Source organism: Hoplias malabaricus, chromosome 15 (genome assembly GCF_029633855.1).
Source record: "Hoplias malabaricus isolate fHopMal1 chromosome 15, fHopMal1.hap1, whole genome shotgun sequence".
Classification (NCBI taxonomy): Eukaryota; Metazoa; Chordata; class Actinopteri; order Characiformes; family Erythrinidae; genus Hoplias; species Hoplias malabaricus.
In genome coordinates, this window is record NC_089814.1 from 37866755 (window position 1) to 37890976 (window position 24222).

The 24222-nt window shown below is 43.4% G+C and overlaps 1 protein-coding gene across 1 annotated transcript in view; it reads right to left on the bottom strand.

Annotated features, from left to right (window-relative positions):
• sgcd (sarcoglycan, delta (dystrophin-associated glycoprotein)) overlaps window positions 1-21644 on the bottom strand; it is a 185977-nt gene extending 164333 nt beyond the window's left edge. The window contains exon 1 of the mRNA XM_066646459.1: window positions 21480-21644. Within this exon, the coding sequence (XP_066502556.1) occupies window positions 21480-21644 (165 nt within the window). The remainder of the gene's footprint in view (window positions 1-21479) is intronic.
• Between the last annotated feature and the right edge of the window lie 2578 nt (window positions 21645-24222).

The window sequence follows — 24222 nt, forward strand, 5'->3', positions numbered from 1 at the left end:
ATAGGAAGCAGCTTTCGTCAAATCATCTCCCTCTATTCAACCCTCCAAATCCCTTCTATCGTTTGGAGGCTTTACACGTCAACCCTGGCAAAAATGGCCTTTCAGATGACCTTTAGCAGTGTACTGACACCCTCATCGGTTCACTTTGCTACTACTCTGCAGTATGTCTGTGTCGGAGTGTGTGTGTGGGCACATGCATGTGTGCATGTGTGTGAATGTCTAATATTTTAAATCTCAATGTGTGCGCTAACTTGCGAATGCCAAAGCTGTCTGCTGAAACGAATTCTTCGGAACTAGAGGCGCAGTGAATACGAGGCACCAGGCTTTATCACAGCTTAAAAAATAAATAAAAAAATAAATAAAAAATACGGCTCCGCAACCCCAAGGGTGGCTGAAGCCAGCTCTGTAGACTTTCAGCAGATAAATGTTTAAAACGCTGACAAAATGTTATTTGTTGACATTTACCCACAGAAGGTCCCAGAAGCTTCAAGCTTGACAGGGCACTACGTCGAGATGTTTAAAATGGTGCCAAGAACTGACAATATATACGGCCAGCAAACAAAGAGCACTCCAGACACTCAGTTAGTTCAGAATGAACACTTGATTGTAAAAAGGCAGCTACTGGCACTGCATTGCCTTGATCTGAAGCAACATATGGCAACACCTGTTTTCAGGGTTGGGGAACAGAACTGAGCAGATGAAGATGATGTGCGTCAGAGTAGTAGGGGGATAACGTGAGCTAGCGTTTCAAGGATTTTCAGATTCGGTGCCATTTGGCAGCTGTGGAGCTTTGGCTTGCAGGGCTCGGCTTCACACATCAACGTGATGTTTTTTTTCCTCCCTTAGTAGCCGTCACTGGCTGAAGCTCTGAAGTTTGGTGGGTTCTGGCCTCCTCTCCCGAGTCCGTTCAGTCTGGAATCATTGATAGTGATTACCCGCGCCTGTCATATTGATTTTTAAGATTTATTAGAGGTAGGCTCCCTCGCAGAGGTCCCCGGCCTCTCTGTCGGCCCGTAAGCAGTCATTTATTAAACGCTCGCTACTTGACAGGCCTCGTCCAACTCTGCCGGCTTTTCTGTAGCAACTTCACAACACATTTGCTTCTCCCAGCCCTCGACCTTCACACCAGTGTCAGAGCATACATCGACGTGAGTCATCTGGCAGCGGACAATGATCAAAAGCGTGAGAGGGCAGAGGGAATCTGAGCAACTCTGGACTGGAATCCGGACAAAAACAAGCATCTGCCAAAGAACAGGAAGGCCAAGGCAAAGTCAGAAACATCAGCCTTGGAAACAAAAGCCAGGTCTGCAGCGACCTGTCAGCCGTAATTGACAAAATAGCAACTGCAGCTTGTCCAACAATACGTTGTAGATCTGGCAAAGGATGTGCAATCAGAAGAAAGCTTCTGCAAGAGCAGCAAGGTCACCAAGGGAGGTCACTGTAAGGATGACTGTGGTTTGGCTGCAGACTGCTTTGGTCTGTTTGGGCAACAGAAGTCTGGTTCCGTTTGTCATCTGCAGGGGGTCAAGGTCTGAGTGGACAGCCATTAACGGGATTAGGATTGAGCCAGCAACAGGCAAGGAGCAAGATTACAGGAGGTCAAGACAAAATTACAGACAATATCTGACCTATTACATCCACATCCACAACCAAGACTCGTATTATTTTGAAGTTTGTTTCAGAGTAGAAAAATGAATAAAATAAATAACGCAGATTATCCACCCAGGGTTCTCTTCCCACAGTTCGGCACCAGCTCCATTTTCCAGTTATTATCATCGGTAGGTGTCCTCTGTTTAACTGCAGATTTAACAAGTTTATTTATTCTGAAATTCAAGGGTTTTGCCAAGTTTCTCAGCCCCTTCTATCTGCGGAATGAAACACTCCAGGCTTCTTCATTGCACGGGGTATCTGTTTATCTTCGTAGCCTTCTTTATGGCCTTCTGTAGCTATCGCAGTCTCTTTCAGCCTGTGTTTACTGATTGAATCAAAAAGTAGGTGAGGCCATCTCTCACGTCAGGTCAGAGGCTTTCACTTCAGTATTAATCACTGCCACTGTGGACGGAGAAAGAGCTGGTAAGTTTCAAAGTTAATCTTTGTAGTTAAAATGCCAACCTGTCATGACAGACCCTGTACTTGTGACAGGCAGATTTGTCACCGCTGCGGGTGGCCCAGTCCCTGACACAGTGATGAATTGTGCGATAGAAGGCCAGGGTGTTGGGGTGTAAGAATAGGGTGTCGGCATCTTTCTTTCCCTGTCTCGCCTGCTTCCTCTTGCCTCGTCTTTATTAGTATGCCTTCGAGTGTCACCATCCTTTCATCTGTGATCTGTGGGTGACATTTCCTCCCGCGTGTTCTTAAACTTTTGAGGGATGCCACTAATACTTTGTTTTGCCGTGTCTGGCCACAAAGGAAGGTGTGTGAGCGTTCTTGTTTTGATGTTTATGAAATGTGAAAATGTCAAAAGTCATGGAGGGGTAGAGGAAAAAACAAAAAAAAAAACAAAAAAAAAAAACAAGCAAGCGCTAAAGGGCCTACTTCAGACCCTCGACACCCGGCATCAAACGAACGCCCTGGGATGAGTCCTGCAAAGAAAGGTGACATTGCCTCTTGCTGGAAAATGAGAGCTGCCTAAGACAATAAACAGAGCCGAGAGGATTTGTCAGACTAGGCCCATTCCTTGAGTGGGAGTGTTTCTCCTCTTTGGCTAATTAGTTTCTGCTCTCCAACCGAGTCGCGTTTCACGCAGTCACCGACGCAGCATGGACCTGAACGTGCAGAAAGAGGACCCTGCTGGGCCAACAAAGCTAAGCACTGATCCGCCGCTCAGATAGGTCCCGTCCCGCAATCTGTCGGAGAGGTTTGTTTGTTTCTTTGCTGGAAGATTGCAAATAAAACGAGAAAACACTTTATCACGGCTTGTAATTGAATTGTCGCTTGGCTGAACCGCGGCCCTCCGACCATGAGTGTCTAATCACGTAAGATGGGGAGTGTTCTCACAGATGGGAGATAACCATTTGCCCAAAACCTGATAAAAATTCATTATACTTGGTCACCTGAAAATATCTTCCTAAGTGTTATCCTCAAGACAAAGTGACACTCCCACAGAAGCCATCGCAGCCAATGGGCCGTACGACACCGCAGAACGGCTTACATCAGCACCAAAGAAAGAAAATCACAACACAAAGCTCATCATACGCCCTGTATACTTTTTTTTTTCTTTTTTAATGGAATGAATCTGTATTGTTCCACTTTTCAGCTGACAGCACAAAACAAGGATCTGCGAATTGGTCTGACAATGGCTGTGCTTTTTTTCCTACTGTAAAATATTTATTACTCCAGCGTAACAGTTCCACAGAAAGACTGTGGGAGAAGAACGAATGTTCATTGCGAGGCTCCTTTTACGCTGTGTGCCAGGGACTGCATTCATCAACAACAAGTAAACACCGACAGATTTGTCTTATTCTGTTTATTTAGAGAAGCGCCATCAGATTAATCAGATGTTTATATCCCATTCTGAATGAGCACCTGCATCTAATGACGAGGTCGGATTTATGAAGTCAGAACATCAGTGCTCTGATTAGGACTCTGATCAGCCTGAAACATCAATAATACCCTCCACTTGCCATGAAGCATACAGTTGCACCAGCTCCTCCGGAAGTTACATAGTGCAGTTTCTGCTGTCCTGCTCTCAGCGCAGCTTTATTCTCTCTAGGTCAGTGAAACATCACAAAGATTTTGAATGTGAAATTCAAAGGTAAAACATTTTATAGTGTTCCTTTAAACTGGGGTTTTTACACTCAATACGTTTAGGAGCAATTTATCAGTGAAGGGTTGAGCTGAGAATAAGACACACATGCGCAGTCCAGTGAGTAGACAGAGGAAGAGACTGTGTGTGTGTGTGTGTGTGATAGTGTTAGACACTTCTGTTCATTAAACAGGATTTCTTACGGCTGAACTTACACCTAATTTAGGACATGTTCATTTTAAGCTCTAACTTAAAGCTACGATGGAGCTGTTACTCGGGGCTACCGGTTCAATTCTAGTAGCTCATGGACTTGAACTTAGTGCCAGTTTACTTTCAAAATCAGTGTCTGGGCTTCCTTGCAAACGCAACAAGCGCTAAATGCTGCTCGTGAGGAATGCCGTGCCACAGAAATCAGCCCCTCTGATGAAGGAGTCGGGCAGCAGGCCTGTATTAAATGCATTCCCTCTCCTTGAACCATAACCATCACATATCAATGGCCCTTTGTGCCACGTTCCTTTGAAGTGATGAGTGACCGGGGCCAGAGGGGAGCCACAGAGATAACGGAAGTTTCCAGTAATGCGTTCTGCTCTCCGAGGAGCTCTCCAAGCCCTGCCTCATACTCCGCCTGCTCCCACCGAGTGAGGTGAGAGCGACAGCAAAAATAGAATCTGTCGCCTGCCGCTGACCTAATGGATTGGAAAACAAATAAACACGCATGAAGTGAGGGGCGAATAAAAATGAATGAAGGCGGCTGAGGAGCGCGTTAATGAACCCACCGGCGCCGTGCCGCTGGGCTGCCGTCCTGCCATCCTTTTACAAGATCATTTTACAGCACCGCTCATGCTCAGAGAGGCCCTGTCCGCGGATCCAATGCAGGCTTTATTGTCTGAGAGGAACACATAACTGCGATTGGTCAAGGGAGGAACATGAAAGATGAAGAGGTCGTATTGTTTGCTGGTAACTAGCCAGACTACTTTAAAGGCTGTTGTGAGCCGTAGAGGTTGGGGGGTAATGTACCATCTGAAGACAACCCAGACAACCCCGGGAACCATGTTTCTCAGCAGTGGCAGTGTGGAAAGTGCTAATGTGGCAACGATTCTTTTCTCCGTGCTCAAAAATAGCCGAATTTATCTTTGGAATACGCCCCCATATTCTACTCCTATTTTTCACAGCGAGAAAGATTACCCTTTTTTTTTTTTTTTAAAAGAACATTAGAGATCCACAGCTACTGAGAGGCCCTTTCTAAAAGCCGCTCGCTATTCCCATTTGCCTCTCTACCATCATTTCCCGAGCTTTAAAGCTTTCACAAAGATGGAGAAATAGATAGGAATGAACCTCCTCCGTGGTGCTTAATTCACACGTAAGAAAGCGTATGTTTCATCTGAGTTTTTGAAAGGCCTTTTTGGTAGGTGCTGTTACCGCATTCTTCTCAGGAAAGGTTCAACCATCTTTTTTTTTTTTTTTTTTTAACATGTCACTGCTGTTGCCCAGAGCACTGTAGAGTGCTTGGGTTTGGTGACAAACTCCCAACTCTCCTAATGATGTCAGGGACCTGTCAATACTCCCCGCGGGTGGCCCCGGCCTTGGAGACAGATAAACGACAGCAGATGCCGTGCGGCAACATCTCTCTTAGGTGTCAGCCTCCTCTTAATGGAAGCAGTTGAGCGAGGGTGGCTTTTACTTACGTCTCCATTGGCTCCGGCACAGAGCGGTCGAAGCATTTCTCAGTCTTAAAGTCTGAAAATGAAGCCCGTGTACTTGAGGCACTTTGCAATCAATTAAATGGTACGCAGTCACTCAGTCATTGTAGATTTCTATTACCTGAAACTCATGGCTTCCTTCACACACACCTTACCCTCCCCCACAATGACCTCCACTGTGCAGGTGTACTTGGTACTGCTGCCAACATCCGCTGCTTTGTTTCAGCTGTCAATCGCGCCACAACTGCCTGCCCTGGTTCTATCTCAGTGATTTTCCAAGCCAAAGAGCTTCACTGCAGGGTGCGATCGTGATTAATGGTACAGTCTTAGAGGAACCAGCCAAGAACACATCTGACCTTCTTGCTCAAGCTACATGAGAACTAACAAAAGAAAAGGATTAACATTAATCATAAAGACCCACAGGATATGAAGGTTTACCAGTCATTTTGGACTGTGAATAAAACGGCTATTTTTACATTGTAATGGTTGGGACCACTCTGAGTTACTTTTACACCTCAGTGACTTAAAGGTAACATGAAAGATTCTGGAAAACTACTGTTCTCCCCGAGGCTCTGTGTTCATTCAGAAGCTCCGCCCTCTAAAACCTTGTAAGGCATTGCGAGGCTTGAGTTTGCGTTTTTAGCACGTTTTACGGTGGAGTGCTGTTTTTAATGAAGATGCAGATTGTGGCTTGTTTGTAGTTGAAGTTTAACTTGGTTTGTCAACTGTAAGTTTTTATACATTGTTTGAATTCTCAAAAAAATGCTTCTCTATATCTCAAGGTTTTTGGTTTTGTAGCAGTTTCAGTCTTTGTTTACTTTCCTGCAAAGTTAGTGGTCTCCTGCATTCACCGGTAACCGCAAATATATCAGTAATACCCACTAATGGAGCAGGAGTAGGACAACATCCTCAACCCTTTTCATGTTTTTCAGTGTTCTGAAGACTGTCCACCAACCAAACGCCTCCACATTCCCTTTCTCAGCTCTGGCTAAGCCAGCGAAGCAAAGAGAGAACGCCTGAGCCGGTTTAGACTGAGACACTTCATTTGTTTCCCATTTACAGAACCAGGGCTGCATACAAACACAAGACATTTTTACAGTGAGCAAACAGATAGGAGAGCTACCAAATGTTGAGGAAGCATTCCATAAAAGTTGTGTTTATCACCTTTAATTATGCAAAATGTCTTGTGGGGTTTTTGCATATTTTACAAAATGGTGCTTGGTCTACAACTGGATGAAGTCAAAATATAGAGGTTAATTCATTATTTACAAATAATATTAAAGCCATGTTTTCTTCGTAACAGCACAGAAGCTTGTTTTTAGTAGCATTAATACATTCATTCATTGTCTGTAAGCGTTTATCTAGTTTAGGGTTAGGGTCTACTCACACACCCTGGATGGGGCGCCAATCCTGCACAGGGCAACACACACTCACACCTACGGACACTTTTGAGTCACCAATCCACCTACCAACGTGTGTTTTTGGAAACCGGAGCACCCGGAGGAAACCTGTCGCGCTACTGTGCCGCCCAGCATTCATACACAAGATTAAAAGTCATTACGAATATTAAATAAATAAACTAACATCACCACAGACAAAGGCAGGTGTGATGTGAAGCTTTGGTTCGTATAGCTACTCTCAGCTGGACTGCTCTGATTGCGCTGTGCTCCACTTCATTCCCAAAATGCAATCGGGGAAATCATACCCAATTTACATAAACAGTGAAAAAAGGTTAAGTTTAGCTACTCTAAATGTTAATGAAGCCTGTACAGTGGGTCAGTGTGGTTAACAAATACTCATAAATGATTCATTAACACAACACACTTCAAACAGAACCCCAGACTACACTGTGTCCAGAAGTAGTCTAGATTCAGAAGCACCTGTTCCTTAAGATGTATGGTGCTGCCACAAGACGTAACAGAACAGAGGGGAGCGAGAAGCCTGGATCATTACATGACCATTGAGGTGGATGATGATTTTGACTCTGCGAAACAACCCCCCATCTCCTTTCGGGAGATTTTTCCTGCTTTAAAAAGCCAAATCCCACGCTCCTGGAATTGTGCAAATCTGATGAAGACAAATTATGGTGGACTTAATGCTGAACTCCATCCTCTAGCACTCCTCACTTTGGGCGCATAATAAAGTGTTTCGTTTTTTATGACACACTGCAAAAATTGATGGATGGCGCTCTTTCATGCAAAGCATTGAGACAATTACACCCCAGCTACATCTCTGCCAAAAAAACTCCCTTCAAAAGTTCCCCTCGCGGAAATGGCTTTCAAACTAAGAGGAGTCCGGGAGAAGTCGCAGCTTCGGAGTGTGTTATTTTAATGAGGGTGTGGTGAACCCAGAGGTCAGGGCAGTGGCCTGTTCACTGTGTGACCCTCGCTGTCACCATCCCGACCGAGTCAGCAAACTGGCACTAGAAGGTGAAAGGCAATTTGGCACCAAGGTGATGAACAGCTTTAAGGACGCGGTCCGTCGTCCAGTTAACTTTTAGAGTACGGAGGGAGCGCAGGTGTAGAATCTGTAGCTGCTACGTAGAGTGAACTGACATGACCAATTAGTTGTAATTAATGGCTTGAGAAGGTGGCTCTTGGGCGAATTAATTGCACCAATTATCTTGTTATGGCGAATTAGCATACATGCTGTATATAAATCTGTACTGCATTGAGCTTGTTACTTATATTTTATTTATCGCTCCTGTAAATGGCCAATATGGTGCTTCCTGTTCTACACGTGCCACCATTCTGCAGTCTTCACTGGCGCTGAATTTCCTAAAATTCCCTCATGCTTTATACATCTGAGCTTGGAAAAGAATTAAGCTTTTAAACCAAGCTCAAGCTTGTGTGTAAATACTGTACATAAATACACTGGCATTCTAAAATTCGTAGAAATACGAATTCTTACATTTCTTTTTCAGGTTTTTAATCACATTTCATTAATTCTGACTATTCCCCGTTAGTTGGTGTACATTTTGCAACATTTAAACAGCTTTATTGTTTCTTTCATCACGTTTAGCCTTCATTTCGACGTTAAAATTAAGGAAATATATCCTGACCCATTTATCCACGTCACATTTGTAAACAGAGCTCTGCTCGTCTGTGTCAGTCAGAGGAGCTCAGGCTGTGTCCCAAAGTAGTGCCATACTCCCTCGCAGATAACGAATCTAGAAATACTGCACCCAGGCAGTAATTAGACAGTAATTTAACAGGGAAACATGAACCTTATAGCTGACATTAAATTACTTTAGACATACAAAAAACTGCTTGAGTACTTGAGCGTTAATATATCACCGAAACTATGCCCTACAGAGGGTGCAGGGAGACATTTGGGGTTTGGCTTCGGCTCGGATCATCACTCATCGATCACTAACGTTTTCAGACAAAGAGAACTTCTTTATTAAACTTTAAGCCGAATCAGAGGAATAATTTAGTCCAACAGTCGCCTGTAGTCCCTTGAAGCAAAGAGGTGGTGATCTTCTGTGCTTCTGAGGGTTGTAAGAGCTGTGTATGAGATAATTATATCCATCTTTCCCCTCTGTTTACAAAAACAAAAAAGCCCATGGATATAGAAGAATGATTTAGCAACATTTTACCAAAAAGACTGTTGAAAAGGTAAGTGTCCCCCAACACGGGAGGACAGAGAGACGTAAAATGAGCCGGCAGCACTCGTGTGGAGCGTGACGTTTTTGTTCGGATGCAGTATGGCGTCTCAGTCAACCAGGCCTGCAATGGGGTGGGAAGGGAGTGACAATTCCCAGATTAATCAAGCATAATATGTGTGTGCATCACCAGGCCTGGCTCTATCCCAAACTACGTGCTATTTTTACAATTGTGGGAAATAATCAGGCCCGGGCCAGCTTGCAGACGGTTTTTGATCCATGTCTCAGAGCCGTTTCTCTACTCCTTCAGCCCTCAGAGCTTCTCTGAGAAGTGTCACGACTCTTAGTTCCACAACTTTGTCACCCTTATTCCCCCAAAACTTCTTTAATGATCTCGACCCGAAGACTGCGGAGAGGCAAAAGCCAAAGTGCAACGGACCGCTTTCATTAAACTCCAGCAGGCAGCTGAGCAGCGGTCTAATCAGAAGTGTTCAATAAAGTGCCATCCTGATTGACTTTGCAAATAATGTATCATTAAGCTTTCATTACAAATAATTGCTCTTTTACTTAATTAGGTATTTCCAGCATCAGTCAGACAGGCGACGATGGGAGAAAAAAGGGAACCAGGAGGCTCAGAGATGGAAGCTGTGAAGTGAGAAATCAGGGCTCAAACTTGCAGCTTCCTACCCTGACTTTGTACCTCGCAAGAAAAAAAAAAGCTGCGTTTTTACTTTTCAGCCTCTAATCCTGTTAGCGGCTGGAACTGGGATTCATTATTGCAACATTATCAGCCATTCCACACATATTGCGAACCTTTTGTGCCTCTTACGAAACCCAATTTCTGGTCGTTTTTTATGTTTTCCGAGCCAGCCGTGTTTTTTGGCGAATTAGAACTGCAAATTAGAGCTTGCATTCACTTCAAAAGCCTCTAATTCGCTTTGGGGCACATTCGGAAGAGGCATGGGAACAATTGGGAAAAGCCCTAGGGTGTGTCTCAATACAGAGGCCACGAAGAACAGGCTTGCGTAACGAGGAAGAAGCTTGGCGCCATGTCACCTTCAAAAATGAACTCTCGGTAACATGAGGATGGTGAAGAGGTGGTGCTGCTTACTGCCGTGTCACAAAGCTCTAAATTAGGCTACGGTTTATTAGCAATATTCAGCAAAACAGACAAGCTACAACTTTGTGTACATGTCCTACAGTAAAGTCAGTGAGTCAGTAATCACCTCTCATTGATGTTAAAGATACAGTCATAATACTGTAAACTGTTTATATAAATATGTAGTCTTCTGTTCCTTTAATAATCCCAAAACCAAGGTTGTTACTTCACCGATGGCAAATGTGTAAACATCAATGTGTACGGCATAATTAGCTAAGTCAATAAATATGTATCATGGCTAATAAATAAATTAACAGATGTATTACGTATTTACTTCTTCACATTTGTACATAAATCTAGCTCATATTTCCTGTAAACGTTCTCCTATTTGTTTTCCACTGTCTGTGGTCTGTGATGTACTTTTAGGAAACACAACTGGACTCTAAAACTACTGCTGTACCTTTAAATGTACATTTACACCGTTTGTACTTTCAGTGAACAATAATGCACCTCTACCGTAGCTTTTGTTCTCCACACAGTCGTATGGAGGAAAAGAGGATATAAAAACATAGGAGTATTGCATATGTTCCAGTGAATAACTTGCGTACTTTGAGTAATTTAGTTGAAGTGTCTTGAAATATACCCCCATTTTACTCAAAGTAATTGCCTAGTTGGGTTAGGACTGCAAAAAAAAAAAAACATTATCCAAATGTTCTAAGAGAGCGATGTGCCCTCTTTCCACTTCATACATCATGATTACGGCTCTGTATCACTCTCACCATTGCGAGGCTGTAATGAAATGTATAACTCGGAATTCAAAGTCACCGATTATTCCGGGTATTTGGTGTGGATCGGGAACCCATTTGGCTCTTTGACCCGAAGGAACGCGTAAGAAGGCAGACTGCGAAGCACCACGTGGCTTGTAAGCCCAATTTCCAATAGCATTGTATTTCCAATCCCAAAAATAACCCACCGGCTCAGTGAGCACGTGCAGCGAAGCAGTCGATCCGTTAGTTCTGCCCATGCGTCGAGTAATGCAGAACCGATGAAGTCTGGCGCTGGCCGATCAGCTCGAGACACCGGCCGCTTTTGTGAGAAGTCCTCATCTAAATAGTCTGATTGGAAGGACAGCGGCCTTAAATTTCCTAATAGATGTTCATTAGGCCTCTATTTGGCAGGCTCCGAGGCTGGCAGGGAAATAAGCGTGCCGGCTAGAGCCGCATCGATCGCAATCAAATAAACTGCCATCAGCACTGTGCGACGCTGATGACTCGATGATGTAGATCTCTCGGCGGAAGTCGCTCCAGCAGGACACTAGGGTTCCGGCTCTGGGGCCTGAGAGCGAACGGCCCAGGCGGCCCTATCTATTAAACCAATTTGATGTTTTTTATGGAGGACAGCCCATTTCCATTCTCTCTTTATGGCCCCTTTTATTTCACTGTGGGGTGGGCTTAGGGTGCTTATAAATGGAGGGAAAAAGTATGAATGCGAAGATAATGGTGCCCGCCGGGCTGTCAGGGAATAAACAAGAACGAGGACTTATGTGCCGGTGCCTGATTGCGAATCGGTGCGTGGGGGCTGGAGAGTGGGAGGGGGGGAGGGCGGGAACTCGCTAGGGCCCCCAGAGAGCAGAGAGGCAGCCTGGCGCCGGTCGAGAGAGTGACAGGTGAGCTTTAAAGCTGACTAGCACAGCCTGCCTGCAGCTCCAGGGAAACCTCAACATGCTAGAAATAGCACCGTTGCTCGGGTAAGAGACGTCACACTCGCCACTGCCCTCTTTACGGAGGGAAAATGTGTGCTGCAGTCTTTGCAGGCAGGCGAACCTGGCTCACAACGGTGGCTCGCCATTCTGCAAACTGACACAAATGTCTTCATGACCATATGGTGCTCTCCCCGCTCCTGGTCGCCAACTGCAAGCCTGACTGCACGTGATAAAGCAAAGAGACTGTTCAAAATCAGTTCAGCCGGAGCAGCACCAAAACACCAGTGCCATAAACTCTACAGCCATAGAATCCGCTCCAAAACGTAAAGATTTCTTTATAAAATTATGAAATGTTGAGTGACATTCTCCAGTTCACTAAAAATGATGGACATGATGGTCATGGTGAAACATTACTTGAGCCTTCAATCCTAGACTTTCATCAGGAAATTATCACATTTTTTATACAACAGTCTGGTTCCGGGAGTAAAAATAAATAAATAAATAAATAAATAAACACACGATAGATACAGAGATAAAAACATGACTGAAAACGTTTACTGAAACCTGGGGTGACAGTGATTGGTTGAAACCATTTGCAGTGCTTTGTGGGATACGCAGTTCATTCTGACATTGAACACGTTAAACACAGTCTTTGTCTTTTTTCATTTTTCAAAACATTTTACTTCATAAATTCATAGTTCTTCATAAATTACGCATTTCTTCCAAAAACGAATGAGGTTTTTGTTTCCAGAACCAGAGCTAGCCTTTGGGCCACAATGGTTTCTGTGAACTGAAACTGCAGGCTTATTATTCCATTATTACTTGTAAATACCAGGAAAAGAAAAAGCCAGTTTTACAGTTATCGAGCATGTATCACATAACTGCCGCTTACAAGGAGTCTACAGTCGTAGCTTATCAATAAACCTTTAAAATAGACCCTGCCTGCTTTGTCCAACAAGTCGGCCTGTTTATTGTTTATCTGGCCCGGCTTCTCCCCTCTCGCCGGCTCCTAATGAGATACAGGAGCGAAGCCCCTGGAGCATCTTCTCCATGTCCGGCTCTGCATTCAAAGTGAGGGAGAGCCTTAGACGCATGGCCCCCTCTACACTCTCATTCTGCATGACCACCCAGCACTCTGGCCCACCCTCCACCTGCTTAGCATGCCAATGAAAACCCTCTTGCACTCTCTCTTGGGTCTCTCTCTCTCGCACTCTATCTTTTCCTGCCATCTCCTTCTCTCTTTTATCTTCCTTTCTTCTCTTTTTTATATCCTCTCCTTTTCTCCGTTCGCTCTCTATGTTTCTATCTGACTCACTCTCCCCATGATCTTTCTCTCTCTCTTTACATTCGCACATCTCTTTCTGCCTCCTCTCTCTTTCTCAGCCCACTTTCCTTTCAGCAACCAGAAGCAATTTTTACACGTCTCACTGTACATGTGCAATTAGGAAATGTGAGGGAAATGTTATTTTGCAAAAAAAATAAAATAAACATATATAAAAATATAAAATGAAAGGGAGAAAAGAAAGCAGGGGGAAGAAGAAAAGGGAGGAGGGATGAAAGGTGTAGAAATGAGGCTGGGCAGAGGAGAGGAGTGGAGTGTTGAGAAATCTTGAGGAGATAATTAATTGCAGAGGTGGTGGTGGGGGAGGAGAGGGGGACTTGCCTCAGGATGGGAGCGGCAGCTTTACTCTTTACTTCATTTCATCTGCGCTTTTCTGCTCAGTTCTTTGCCTACAACAGTGCTCACTGTAACTGAGTGAAGAGTCGCTGCTTGCGAAGTGATCATACAGTGAATAATATAGTGTAGATATAGACTAAAAGGAAATGGTGCCTACTGAGTTGTGAAATGCAATATCATAAATATCATATTAATAAGAAGACATTCTGTATGCGATTTTAATGCTGCCGTGCTGATTGTTTATGGGATGTGTACATGCCAGTGTTACGCCAGTAAGTGCTAATGGAGGAATGTGAGTGAATGAGACGTTAACTCTTTCAACTCCCAGCCTTATTCAATCCCGAGGATTATTAATCAGTAATAGGACAACAAATGCTAACGTTACTTGTGTTAAAGGCTGGGGGCTATGGCCAAAACAGGGAGTGTACCCTGGGAACACACCCTGGAGGGGGCGCTAGTCCTTCACAGGGCAACACACACTCACACCTTCACCAACATTCAGCAACCAGTTCACCTACCAACGTGTGTTTTTGGAACACACCACACTCCTCACAGACAGTCACCCGGAGGAAACCCACGTAGACGCAGGGAGAACACACCACACTCCTCACAGACAGTCACCCGGAGGAAACCCACGCAGACACAGGGAGAACACACCACACTCCTCACAGACAGTCACCCGGAGGAACCCCACGCAGACAGAGAGAGAACACACCACACTCCTCACAGACAGTCACCCGGAGGAACCCCACGCAGACACAGGGAGAACACACCACACTCCTCACAGACAGTCACCCGGAGGAACCCCACGCAGACACAGGGAGAACACACCACACTCCTCACTGACAGTCACCCGGAGGAAACCCACGCAGACACGGAGAGAACACGCCACACTCCTCACAGACAGTCACCCGGAGGAAACCCACGCAGACACAGGGAGAACACACTAAAACCGTAATATATTTAAAGTAAATTTAAAATTGAGTGCAACAACCTGACGATGAAGCCCTGTAATGAACCTTTGGTCAGTGACAGATGCTGTAAATAATGAATATTTCAAACATGTTTAAAAATCATACCGTTGTTATTGAAACATTTCATATTGCAGTATATATTTATATATAGATATTAAATTAATGCATTATAACGGTTACTGTATAGTTCATGGTTGTTGCTGTGGAATAAGCCCCCATTGGATGTAGATAAATCTGATCTACTGGCCGCAGACACCCAAACATATTATAGTGTCACGTTATTTGATGCTTCCTGCTTAGGGACTTTGCAAGCCATTCCACTCCCTGGTGTTGTTTCCACAGCCTCATCTACATAGGTCCTCATAAACGTGTAGGATTTACGAAGACGTTAATGTAGGTGTTATAAACATTCCATGAAGTCTTTTATTGTTGAGCATGGACAAATGCTCAAGCATAAATATCCATCATCCAGCAGATATTTTATTAGCAATAACTTATGGAGAGTGCTGGTAGGGGGCAGCACAGTGGTGCTACAGCGACCTCAAGTCACTGTCTGTTGGAGTTTGGTGTGTTCTTCCCATGTCTGCATGGGTTTCCTCCCACACACTCGAAGTGTTGCCCAATCCTGGGTGTGTTCTTGCATTGTCCCCCGATAATGAATGAATATTGACCAGAATGAAGCCGTTACAGAAACTGATTGAATCAGTGAATGAAGGGCTGGGGTTGTTGGAGTGTGTTATGTGGGTGGGGGAAGTTGTTTGTGTGTTGGGGTGTGTGTGCCTGGTGTATGTTGATTGACTTGTGTGGCGGTGGATGAGGCTGGATGTTCCCTTATTCCCTATTTCCTTATTAGGACAATAAAGGGCATTTACTGGCAGAATGGCCTTGTCTCAATACCCATCCCTTTGTGTATGATGAGCTGTCAGTTTTCACACACTAAGCACAGACACACAACCCCCCCGCAAACACACACACCCCAGAACAATCCCTATAAATATGGCCGTGCTGTTACACTATGTACAGTGTTCTAATGAAGTTTAGAAAGTTTATGCACACCAACTAAAGTGCATAACACCTGCCTCTGTAAAGTCTCACACTAATACCATAGACAGTGTCATGAACGTAGATATAGCTATTTATACAGGCTTATAGAAGTCATTATACGTTATTATATATGCCATATAATGCCGTATATATGCAGGATTAATAAGAAGTGTTACCATATCTCCTCAGAAATATATCCTGAGAAAATTAATAGCTTGTACTTAATGGCGGCCAAAGAACAATTTAGAAATTTTAAGACAGTTAGGATCCAATGGATAAAATTTGGCTAGATTTTAAAGGCATTACTCAGGTCATAACATCCCAGCTCTTTCTGTCTAAAACTGCTCATTAGCCCTACAGCCGGGGAGGGCCAGTATTTAAGAAGCCTGCTGGGAGGTGAAGTGCCATCTGTCTTTGAGCCTGGGGAGCAATAGTTAAGACACAATGAGATCTACCATAACTATTTTCATCAAGTCACATTACGTTATTCCAGACAGCCTCACTTCGTCCTCCAAAACGAACGACGCCACGGCTCATCGGGGATTATGGAAACAAACTACATTTACAAAACAAATTAGCATTAATCCAGCTAGTCACAATTGATTTCACCTCGGGAGAGTTGAATGTCAGTGCAGATTTGATTCAGCAGGCTCCGGCAGTTGCGGAATGTTTTTCAGAAGTACAGTGCGGCCGTACATACTCAATTAAGTCCGTCTGAATGTACCTTTCAAGAGGCCCAACAGCAAACGCAAGCTCATCATACTCAGCATAACCTACATACCGCATGCCAAACACAAGTGCTCGATACCAAGGAACCTAATTACGTTCCTTTCGAGGGAACGTGTAAGCAATTACTGTATACGTTCCACACTGAGTGTTTCACTGATAAGGTAAAGTGTGCTAGTCGCTCTGTGGATGAATAGATAAACGGAAGCATGATACCTGAACGGTCCCAAGTTGGGATCTGAATCGAATTATGTAAAACCTGGTAAAAGGACTGTTTGCACAAACAACATTTTATAAATAAATGATTCAGGTTATATTGACTGAGCTTGCTTGTATCAGCAGTTTCACGCGGCATGTTATGTGGTCAACAACAATAACGTACAACATAACAGTATTTCAGCCTTGAAAATAAATAAATAAATAAAAAGCCAAACAGAGAAAGGCATTACTGCAGGACCTTGAAGGTCATGTGGAGGTCACAGCATTAAAAGACCTAGCAAACAACGCATGTCCAAAAACGCCTTGTATTTACACACCAAGAGTGTGTAGACATTCCTACCTCAGGAATTCCTACCCCCACAGAGCAGGTGTGATGTGGTGGTGGAGCATTCTCAGCGCTGCAGTGACACTGACGTGGTGGTGGTGTGTTAGTGTGTGTTGTGCTGGTGTAGAGTGGATCAGACACAGCAGTGCTGCTGGAGTTTTTAAACCCTGTGTCCACTCTCTGTCCACTCTGTGAGACACTCCTCCCTCGTTGGTCCACCTTGTAGATGTAGAGTCAGAGACAGTAGCTCATCTGTTGTCCTCTTAATAGTCCTCGTTTTTGGTTGGCGGACTATTCTCAGACCAGTGGAGACGCTGAAAGGTTAAAAACTCTAACAACACTGCTGTGTCTGATCCAATCATACAAGTCCAACACAAACTAACACACCAACGCCACGTCAGTGTCACTGCAGCGCTGAGAATGATCCCCCACCTGCGTCTGTAGGGGTCGTGACCATTGCAGAACAAAGTGAATGGGGGCTAACAATGAATGCAGAGAAAAAGGTGGACTACAGTGTGTGTAATTGTAGAACACCAAGGTGCTCCTGTACGGTCAGTGGAGCTGATAAAGTGGACAGTGAGTGTAGGTACAAGATATAATCTCTATTGTATAAGAGCTTAAAACTAAACTGGACATCCAGAGCAGTCACACGTGAGCTTAGATCACCATGCTAAATGCCAAGCACAAGCTAGAGGTGTATATATTCTCACAGCCTTTCTGATGTGGAGCAAATGATTCAGATTCTTCTTTCGGGACTGATCTTTGGGATGAGCTGGAGTGGCGTTTGTGATTCAGAACATTTCAGAGTTTATGTCAAAGACCAGTGTCCCAACATCGAGTCAGAAGTCTTCTCAGAGGAGTAGAGCAAGGGGCTACTGCGGCAAAGTATGAATTAATACCATGTTTTATAAGAAATGCTGGATGAACAGTTTTATCCATGTACATATGTGTGGGATACGCTTTAGCTGAAAAATGGGAGGCCTTCATCAACAGAGAAACAGGCCGCCATCCTGCAGGGCGTGTGTAGGAGGAGAATGAGTCTGAAACTGGAAGGAAACAACATTTCAAGCTCGAGTGCTCACCTCGCTGCCCTGTGTCCTCCCAAACTGAAGCTGCATGGCAAAATTCAAAAGTCCATTTCACCTCTGGTCCCTTCAGCAGATATACACAGCCCAAAGGGACGGTACAGTGACATTTCTGATCATTAAAACAGTGCAAACCGTGTAATTGTCTCTTTTAAAAGGTACAACAGCTTTGAACCCTCTTTGTAGAACATTCACCAGTAAAATATTGCTCTGTCCTGTTAAAATCACAGTGGTAAAAAGTCAATATTACCCTGGATTGCTGAGCAGAACAGAAAACACCACACAAGTACACGGCAGGAACTACATTTCCCATAATGCCCCTGCATTTTTCAAGTACAGTAGAAACCCGGAAGTCGATGCTAATCCGTTCCGGAATCGAATTTATGTCGAATCCATAAGAAATAACTGAAAACCGTTTAATTGGTTCTCGACTAGGGACCAGATCTGAGATGGTGAAAAAGAGGACATGTCTCGGAGGGGGGGAGGGGTGGGGTACATGAGCTTTGCCTGACATAAACAAGGACTACTGACTTGCAGACTGACCAATTAAATGTTTACAGAGAAGGTTATCGACCAATGACGGTAGCTCTACAGTCAGACCGTCCAATCAGAAGATTTTAGGCTACTTCACCACGCCCCCTTCTCACTCAAGCGAACCAATCGGAGTAGGGGAGGGCGGGACTAGTTTGTGAATAAAACGCTTCTTGAATATTCTATGTAAGCTCTAGAAAAACGTTTGTGAAATTTTGCCTGGACATTTTTTTAAGTCTAAAAAAGAGGACATGTCCGGGTAAAAGAGGACGTCTGGTCACACTATTCTCGACTATCAATTTTTTTCCATAAATTTCCCTATTTCCTACAAAAATTATCAACAATTACACTCTTAGGTGAGTAACACTGTATATTTCTGATGTATCTTTCTTGGGACCCAAAAAAAGGCACAAAAACAAATAAAACACAACCTCAAAAAGCTTCCAACCTTGTGGAACAGTGCCATAAACTGTTCAACATGAGCGGCATTTGTTTACAAAAGTCGCGTGGGTCGGGTCAGGTTCTGAGTTTTAAGGTCGACCTCTGTGTCGAAATTCTTTCAACATTCGCCGTTGACTTTCGATTATGTCGACTTCAGAAACGGTCGACTTCCGGGGTTCTACAGTACATGAGCAGCTAACACTGTCAGTCAGGGCCAGTTTCCTTGTAAATATCTTAAGGAAATTCAAAGTAATGATAGCTCATAACTCCATGCATTTCTTATAGCCAGTTTTAACAATGTAACTTATTAAATACATATAACACCATCAAAACCAAGGCAACAATTTAACATTTTATCTACACTCTTCAAAATAAAGGTGCTACAAAAGGTTCTTCGAACAATGCTATAGGAGAACCACTTTTGGCTCCAAAAAGAACCATTTTTAAGAAATGCACGTGTGAAGAACCTCCCAAAGGTTTACAAATCCATAACTCGATCTTAAGGTTCTTTACCAAATATATCAGCAAAAACGGTTCTTCTATGGCATTGTTCAAAGAAGCTTTTGTAGCGCCTTTATTTATAAAGAGTGTACGTCTTCAGTTACATTAGCACAGGATTTCTTTATGCAAACTTGTAAAAGAGGCACTGATAACAGACTCAAACGCTGACAAAATTTATACTTTTTTTGTATGTTTTTTTTTTGTTTTGTTTTGTTTTTGTGTTAATTTCTCATCCATGAGAGAATAAGGCTCACTTTTGTGTTATATCATTAAATCTATGTAACAGGCTCTTTACTAAACGCACAGTTTAGAGCAGATGTGCAGCAGTGCCCCTCTAAATTACCCCCCTGTGCCCCTAGTGTAGACGTAGGCATAAATACAGGAACAAACAATAATTTATTTAAAGCTGGGCTCCCCAATATTTTCACCAACATGGAATGAATTAGTTCTCACTGGGGTATATAGTAGTAATTGTCAAAGAATATTTATTCTCCAAATTAATAATAATTGGATGGCTTCACAGCCTCATTCCCCAGCTGCAATGGCTTCAGAACATTAGCATCCCTTTAATAAACCCATATTCCACATAACAGTATTCATCCGTTTGATTTAGTTATGCGTTTTATTCCTTGTTCTCTCTTTTCTTCTTGTTCAAGGCTTTGTCTGTGTACTATTTCTTCACTGATGCTAACCATCATTTGAAATTTTTCACCAGACCTAAGAAATGCACAAGTACATACAAAGATGAATAATTACATATCATTAGTTCATGAGCAATTAGTAAAATTAAAAACACACTATAATAATGCTAATGGGCATGTCAATAATAAAAACTGAAAAGGTATTTCCTAAAGAAAACCTAGAATAGTAGTAGAACTGTCATTCCCTGAACCACACATATGCTAGGCTTTTGTTGCATGGTCACTATAGTGAAAAGGGGTTTTGCTAAGCGCTAAGTCGCTACAAGCATTTCAGGTAGTTGCTATGACATTTATTCTAGAAAATACGGTGGCTGCTAACATTTCCCAGGTGGTTGCTAAGTGGGTGGTATAATGTTAATAGGTATTTCAAGTAGATTTCCAGGTGTCCCAGGTGATTGCTAATAACATATTCATTCCTCGGTGTAACATATGCATTTCTTTTGGTGTAGGCACCATATTAGGGACAGAATGTTTGGTTTCAGAGCGCAACACTAATGTAAACAGATGTGAAAAAGACAGGTAATCAATGTGGGCGCTACTCTATACTGTGACATCAAGTGAGAAATTAGCTAAAGTTAGTTTTGCAGTGATTAATAAATGCTTGGGTAAATATTTGTTTATTTGCAGCACTGTATTTCTACTGTAACATATTCTGATGGAGATGGTATTTGCAGTTTTATTCTATAACACTCCCGGACAGTGTTCATGTATTCGGCTAAATCAGCTGATCAAACCTTCAGGGTCATCTGAATGGAAGAAGCAGGTGGGTGCAATTAGGACTGTTATAATCACAGAGCAAAACAAATGAAACATCTGTTAGTTATAGACTATTGTTCTATACCTCATTTCTGTGTTGTACATACATTTATTTCTTGTACAAATACTGTAGCTTTCATCTTTGGACGACTGATGCATAAAAGAAGCTCCACCTCCTGTTTAAAGTAATAAGAAGCAATTAGTTGTTTTTATTATTTATTATTCATCAACTGATGCTGAAAGTCATTGTGAGGGAAAAGAAAGCTGTTGTTTGAATGATATTTATGTAAAAATGGATTTCCGTAGCGCATTTTTGATTAACATAAATTTGTAAGAAAAGCCACAGATGGTGTCACGTCTAGGGCTAGCTTATCTGGGTTCTGTTTCTTTCTCTCACCCTCTGCATACGAAGTGTCCACTCCTGAATCCAATTCAACACGCAATTGATTTGTTAAGTGGGCTTATGAGCCACACCTGGCCTCTCCTCTCGCCTTGTTTAGACATTGTGTTGAGCAACAATGCGGCCGGGCAGTCATAGCCCAATAACTGCAGCTAATAATGGCCCAGATGGTGACCACCAAGGCTGGGGTTGCACTGTAATTACAAGCAGAATACAAAAACACACGAAAACACAACACAGCCACTCACTCTTTTTCCCCGCCATTCTGGCCTTGGATGACCCAGCGACGCTCGGCCAGGCACGATGGGTCCGTGAGGCTCTAATAGCCCACCTGTCCGTCCAACAGTCCCTTCCCAGCCTGCCATGCGGTAAAATACCGGCGCTGGCTGGCTCTCTCCACTCAGGACCTTCATTAGCAAACTCCAAGTGTTGTTTTGAAAGTCAGCGAGTTCTTGGAAGCTTATTGTCGAGGGACAGTGTGGCTGGAGGCTCGAATGAAGCAAGGCTGCAGGAGGACAAATGTCCTGGGATTGTGGGCTTAAAAGTCCAGCAGATTTCAGAGACAAGAGGCTATTGGCAGCCAAGAAAAAATGAGAATGCAAGGCCTCAGCCCAGCCGCTCAAGGGTGGGCGGTGGCATTTGAGTATCAAGGTCTCAAAACAACACACAGTAGTGCTGTAGGCGCTCATCTGTGGCTCTGAATTGTTTGGTTGTTTTTTTTTTGTTTGTTTTTTAACAATGGCACAGTGTCACCAAGACCTCCAAGTAGCTGTACTTCTAGGCAGTGTCTTTCAAGACATTTGGTGATGTTGAGCACTGGGGAAATGGCACAGAATCCATAATAACACAATATTATATCAGATATTTCAATAGTTGGGGTCTCAAACCCCTTCACTTTTTTATTTTTTATTTTTTTAATTATTTCCATGTGACTCACTCTCTGTTTTTCGAGGACGTCTGTAGGGATGCTTTTCACACTGCCATAGTTTAAAGTCTCAGCATCTAACTTTAGCAAACCTGTAGGAGCACAGACGTCCTGGGAAAGGGGCTTACAATCCCAGCAGGTTACAAAGACAAGGGGGCCCATTGGCAGGCGGGGAAGGCTGGGAATGCAAGGCCTCTCCCCGCTCGCACAAAGGCATGATCCTGGGTGGGCGAAGGCATTTGAGTAACAAGGTCTCAGATCAACAGGCTGCTGTGGTGTAAGCTCACATCTGTGACTCTTTGCCTCTGTCACCAAGCCCTCCAAGTAGCTAATTGCACCAATTAAAGGCTTAGACATGAGGAAACGCAAAAGGCTGCACCACCAACAGCGCCTTTCCTCTCTGTTTTTTTGCAGTTAACACTGTGTGAAGTGCTAATTATCCACAGAAAGTTCTGCAGGGTACACCATTAGCCCTCCCAAGTCCCGAGTAGCATGGTATGTGTGCCTCAAAACAGCAATTTTTACTTTGTGTTTGACAGTTTCTCTCTCATTGCCCTTTGAAACAAGCAGATACAGTGATTTTCAGTCAACACCACATTAGTATTCGCGAGTAGAAACAAAGCATTATGAGTTTGGGTCATTGTTTTGAAACTTCTAAGATATAAACGTTCAGTTATGTCATAGATGTTGGTTGCATTATCTGATACATGCTGCGTTTACATGCACTTAATAATCCGGTCTTAATCTGATTTCAGCAGTTGTCTGATTATTCAATGTAAGCAACATATTCCAATTTCTGAGATTCTGAGAATAAGGTCTAGAAATCAGATTTAGAAATCCTTTTAAGAGAGCTGGAATTGAGTTCAGTAATCTGAATTTTCAGGGCATGTAAACCCATACCCTGAATTCTTTCTGATTCCTGTCTTTGAGTGCACACAGACATGACAGGACAGAGTGTACAGCATCTCAGACACATATTCTTGAGTTCTCTTGATCATTTTGTATCTGAAAATGCATCAAGTACCACTCCTTTCACCAGTCCTCACTGAAACACGCATCCAGCAATTTGGGTTTCTGTTTGGAATGGAGGCGCTCGCTCTGCGTCCAAGAAGGTCATTTAAAATCGGTGGTCTCCATTTCAGCAGCAGTGTAGAGAAAGCCGTGAGGAGGACAGCACTGTGTGTTCCTACAAATCATAGAAAATAGAAGGTCCATATCGTGTGCCATTGGAGAAAATAAGTACTCGGTTTAACTGAAATGTTTAGCCAAACACCAATATAATATCTCATGATTCTGAAGGGCATACAGACCCAAGTGATGTTATTTCAGGCATCAGCAAGAAAGGGGACTGCCTGAACTTGAGGGAGGGAAGGGAAACAGAGATGCTCTGTGTGTTCCATGTCCAAAATCACCGTAAATAAGAAACCTTGTGACTTGAGAAAAAACTTAACAGGAATTAGCTTCCCTGGCCAATCCATCCCCCACAAACATGTCACAGGATACCCCTCGCGCTTTCCGAGGGAGGACTGAATGGATCTGCCAAGACTGTGAAATATCACGGGCAGATACTTCACAGCAGTTGCAGTATGTTTTTAGAGGCTGACGTTGGCAATAAAGTGGGAGATATCAAGCAGAAAATTAGCTGGCCCCATCCGGGCCAAAGCCATTGGCCTCTTCTACAGAAAAACAGAGCGGGAGATTAGGATACACTGGGAAGGAGTTGATGATATTTTTCTCTGTCTAATTCACTTTAACCTCATATTTGTACAACGTTTTGAGAAGAAATGGGGTAATTTTCTTAACATGTTTATCTGGTGTAATGTGTGAGGTCTTAAGAAAAAAAAAGCTCCAAGGCCAAAGCAAACATTATGATGAAGGCACGGTGGAAAACAAAAAAAAAATCTCTGCTGTGGAGGAGCAACGATTGCGTGGATTACCTGCGGAATGTGGCAAACGGAGGCTACGGTGTGACACGGTGAAATCGGATTCACTGCCATCATCTCTGCGAACAGAAGTCTGTACTTCTCTCGTTGTTTGATACATGAGTGTCGGGCAAATTGGATTTC